This window comes from Primulina eburnea, chromosome 8 (assembly GCF_022965805.1).
Source record: "Primulina eburnea isolate SZY01 chromosome 8, ASM2296580v1, whole genome shotgun sequence".
Classification (NCBI taxonomy): Eukaryota; Viridiplantae; Streptophyta; class Magnoliopsida; order Lamiales; family Gesneriaceae; genus Primulina; species Primulina eburnea.
The window spans coordinates 31,677,067-31,681,466 of record NC_133108.1 but is presented as its reverse complement, the minus strand read 5'-3'; the positions used below and the strand labels follow the sequence as shown (position 1 = coordinate 31,681,466).

The 4,400-nt window shown below is 43.9% G+C and overlaps 1 protein-coding gene across 1 annotated transcript; it reads right to left on the bottom strand.

The window, feature by feature from the left end:
• Window positions 1-2,785: 2,785 nt before the first annotated feature.
• On the bottom strand, window positions 2,786-3,121 carry LOC140839157 (uncharacterized). Its single transcript, XM_073205790.1, has one exon. The coding sequence runs from the start codon at window positions 3,119-3,121 to the stop codon at window positions 2,786-2,788; it is 336 nt and encodes a 111-aa protein (XP_073061891.1).
• Window positions 3,122-4,400: the final 1,279 nt, after the last annotated feature.

Genomic DNA, 4,400 nt, shown 5'->3' with positions numbered 1-4,400 from the left:
CATGTCAAGAACATTATATATGACGTGTATTCAATTCTAACAACATCATATTTTCAAAACATGTCAAAATGTAGTAAAACTTACGTCCAGTTGTAGCCTGCGTTGATAGGAACACAGTACCAAAGTCGGACTCAAAATCTAACGGACGGATTTCTCACAGAAGGCGTAAGGATTTTTCACTCTTTTATCCAGAGCTTTTCTCGATCCTTATTACTGATTGTCGAAGGAATATTGTTATATATATATATCAATGCATGCGTACAGCGAGGTGGCACAATTTTTGCAAAACACGTTGCACCGTGGGTGCGCTCCATTTTCTACCGCGGGTGCGGTGCCTGACCACGGGTGCGCTGTCTCCTAGACCGCGGGTGCGGTGATCATTCTGTAAAAATAGCATACCCTACTGTCTCCTCACCGCGGGTGCGGTCTAATCATGAGCGCGGGTGCGGTGTTGCTTCGGCAACACACGTCTGAAATTCAAAATAAATGGCCACACATTATCTTAAATCGTGTCTCAGTTGGCCCTTTCGTAATCACGTTAAATTATAAGTCAATAATCCTTGATAACAGTGATTAATTCTCGGGCATTACAGAAATCTACCGGACAGTGCATATAATTTTGTGTTTAGGAAATATGATTAAGGATAATGGTTTCAAATAAAACCTGCAAACAAGGAAAAGAACTTGTGAATGGGCGCCAGAGGGATGTCCGGCGTGGCCACTCCGATGCTTAAGTTAGCAGGTTGAAGACAAAGAACACAAATGATATATGTGAGGATATATATGAGTGCTTGAAAATTCAAAATTCCAGGATCCGTAAATGAGAAGTATACCTACTATTTATAGGAGGAAATCACATCATTACCTTGTTTTCAGTGCTCATCTGCTAAGTATGACAAGTCGGCTGCCCATACTTTCTGATGACTTATCAAACACGCCAAATCCTTGTAGTTCTGACAGATAAGATATCCCATGCTTACACACTTGAGTGTGGCATTGTTTCCAAGGTGGACCGAGTAGAACAATTTCCCGGGGACTTTTTATGAGGGCCCGGGCTCTTGATTGCCCGGGAATAAAATATCACGTGTGTTCACCTACCCAGCTGCTGAAGAAAATATCCTACATATTGACTATGATGCGGGCTATCCATATAATGTCTTGGGTCATCCATGACCCGAGCTCTTATGGGGTTATCACCACCCATCCTTAAATAGTCGGGCTAGAGTCTTACTCGTTGTCCCGATCTTTCATACTTGGGCTTCAATATAAAGATAATCAACTCCAGATTTATAAAATCATTTGGGAATTCAAATATCCCAAAGATGGGATGAGGTGCCGAGAGCTTCCATTTACCGGGATTTGAATAAGATGATGGGGCCTCATGTCTCCCAGTCTTTGAATAAGATGTCGGGGCCTCATATCTATCGGACTTTGTATAAGATGTCGGGACCTCGTGTCTCTCGGACTTTGAATAAAATGTTGTTGGGTACCCTCAGGCAACAGGGCTGGCGTGTACCCTAGCATTTAATCCCGCCGAAAAGCATTTCTTATTCTGAGAACACGATAAGTCTGACACACCTCGATATCTGTGCGCGTCCTTTCGCCTACCTTCACAACTTCCTAGATCCATCCTAATCGTTCGATCTACCTTTATACCAACGGTTGGGATTGTACCCCACTTCGCCTATATAAAACCAAATACCCCCTTCATTTGTCACTTTCTAAAATTCAAATTCTCTCAAACCCTCTTCCCCCTCTGTGGTGAAATGCTTTCCCAACTCAGGCGATCCTCAACCACCGTCACAACTCCGTTCGCATAGCCGCCACCACCTTTCTTCCACCAAATTCCTAAGTTCCTCCTTTATTTCTCGCAAATGTCTAACTCTACCTCTTCCACCTTTGGAGCAAATGCTTGAGGCTCACCCAGTGATTAGTCCACCGCGATGCGCTCCGATTCATCTCATTCTCCTCCCCCTCCCCCCCCCCACCGTCGTCCTCCCGTCCATACTTCCAAAAAACCCAAAGCTCACCAGTCAAAACCCTCTTTTTCAAAACCTTCATCTTTTGGCCATTCTCGAGCTTCGAAAAAGAGCAAAGGTAAGGGCAAAGCCCAAGTTTCTTCCTCTCCTCAATCAGAAACCCCAGGAGTCCCTTGGTTCACCTCAATGACCAGCACACTACACTCGGGGGCGGACAAGGAATTTAGGACTCTTGGGAATGGTCGAGGTGTGGTGCCCTGAGCCAGGGTGTAGTGCCCTGGGCTTATGAATAACCAAGGTACGGAGCCTTGGGCCAGGGATCATGTCCCAGGACTTGGGAATAGTCAAGGTGTGGTGCCCCAAGCCAGGGTGTAAAGCCCTGGGCTTACGAATAACCAAGGTACAGAGCCTTGGGCCGGGGATCATGTCCCGAGACTTGTAGATTAACCAGGGCTTTGTACCTCCGGGACTTAATTATAACAATCATATTCAAAAATTTTTGAGAAGAGCCTAACTTTCATTATATCTTCAAACAAATAATTACATCCATCAAACATAATATTTCTTTAAATGAAATACATTTCAGGGTCTTTCGAGAGAATGTCCATGAGCATCTTCAAGATAAAAAGCTCTCGAGCTAACCTTCCGGGTTATTTTGTAAGGCCCTTCCCACCGAGCTTCCAATTTTCCAACATCTCCAGCTAGATTAACTGTCTTCATAACCAAATCTCCTATTTGAAAATATCGGATTCGGACTTTCCTGTTGTATGATTTCATAACCCGGCTTCGGTAAGCTTCCGTTTGAATCATTTCTTGCTCTCTCTTTCTTCTACCAGGTCAAACTCCATTGCTCGGCTTTTATCATTGTCATCCGGGTAAGATTCTACTCGGGCAGATGATTGTCCAATTTCAACCGGAAGAATTGCTTCAGAACCATACACCAGATTAAAAGAAGTTTCTTGAGTAGGTGCCTGGCGAGTAGTTCTATATGCCCAGAGAACACTGGGCAATTCCTCCACCCAGTCTTTTCCTTTGCCCTGCAGCCTAGTTTTCAAGGCTTGCACAATAATTCTCTTTACAACCTCTATTTGGCCATTAGCTTGAGGATAGGAAACATAAGTGAAAGACTGAGTGATCTTCATTTTTCGGCACCAAGATGTAATATTTTTTCCCTCAAACTATCTCTCATTGTCTGAGATAAGTCTTCTGGGGAGTCCAAATCGGCATACTATATTCTTCCGTAGAAATTTTAAAACTTCCTGCTCAGTAATCTTGGCTAGGGGCTCAGCTTCTACCAATTTAGAAAAATAATCCACAGCCACCAAAAGAAACTTCCTCTGAGCCCGGGCAACTGAAAAAGGACCCACAATGTCCATACCCCATTGATCAAAAGGGAAAGAGGCCTAGATAGCTTCATGTGAGTGGTCGGACTGTGCTGAAATTTTAATGATATTGGCAACCTTCACATGCCCGGACGAGCAGAGTCTTGGCTCATAGTAGGCCACCAAAATCCAGCAAGAATGGCTTTCTGAGCTAATACTATTCCTCCGAGATGTTCACCACAACATCCTTCATGGATTTCCCGGAGGACATACTCCGCTTCTCCAATAGATAAGCACTTTAATAAAGGCACCTGAAATGATTTATTGTACAAGATATTATTTAAGAGAACAAACCTAAGAGTTTGCCTCTTGATTTTCTGAGCTCAATCTTTGTCTTCAGGCAATTCATTGCTTGAACTGAATTTGATCAGATGTCATCAAGGAATCCTCTAGTTCTGGCAATGTTTCTTCTTCCGTGGAGAGGACTAGCCGGGAAACATGCAATACCTTCCGGGTGCTGACTTCTGATAAAGAAGCGGCCATTTTGGCTAGAGCGTTTACCTCCCCATTCTCGTCCCGGGATATTTGTTCAATGCACCAATCCACAAAAACATCTGGCTGGGCTTTAATAAGCTTTAGATATTTAAGCATCATGTCATCCTTAGCTTCATAAACATCCTTTATCTGCTGAGTGATCAATTGTGAATCAGAGTAAATAATCCGGGAAGCTCCAATCTCCTGGGCAGCTCGGATGCCGGCAAGAACAACTTCGTACTCTGCCTCATTATTAGTCACCCAAGAATCAATCCTTAGGGCCAGCTTAATCTTATCCCCCAGGAGAGCTACTGTTATCACTCCTACCTCACATCCAGAAAGGCTAGACGCCCATCCACAAAAACTCTCCATACTTCCTCTTCATCTGGTTGAACTATCTCGGATAAAAAATCTGATAGAGCATGTGCTTTGATGGCAACCCGGGGTTTATACTCAATGTCATATTCCCCCAACTCCACTGTCCATTTGATCATCTGCTCGGATACCTCTGAATGAGTCATAATCCTCCCGAGAGGACTATTAGTGAGCAAGATGATCTGATGCG

Coding starts and splice junctions, on each gene's coding strand:
- LOC140839157 (XM_073205790.1), bottom strand. CDS start 3,121: ATGAAGATCACTCAGTCTTTCACTTATGTTTCCTATCCTCAAGCTAAT.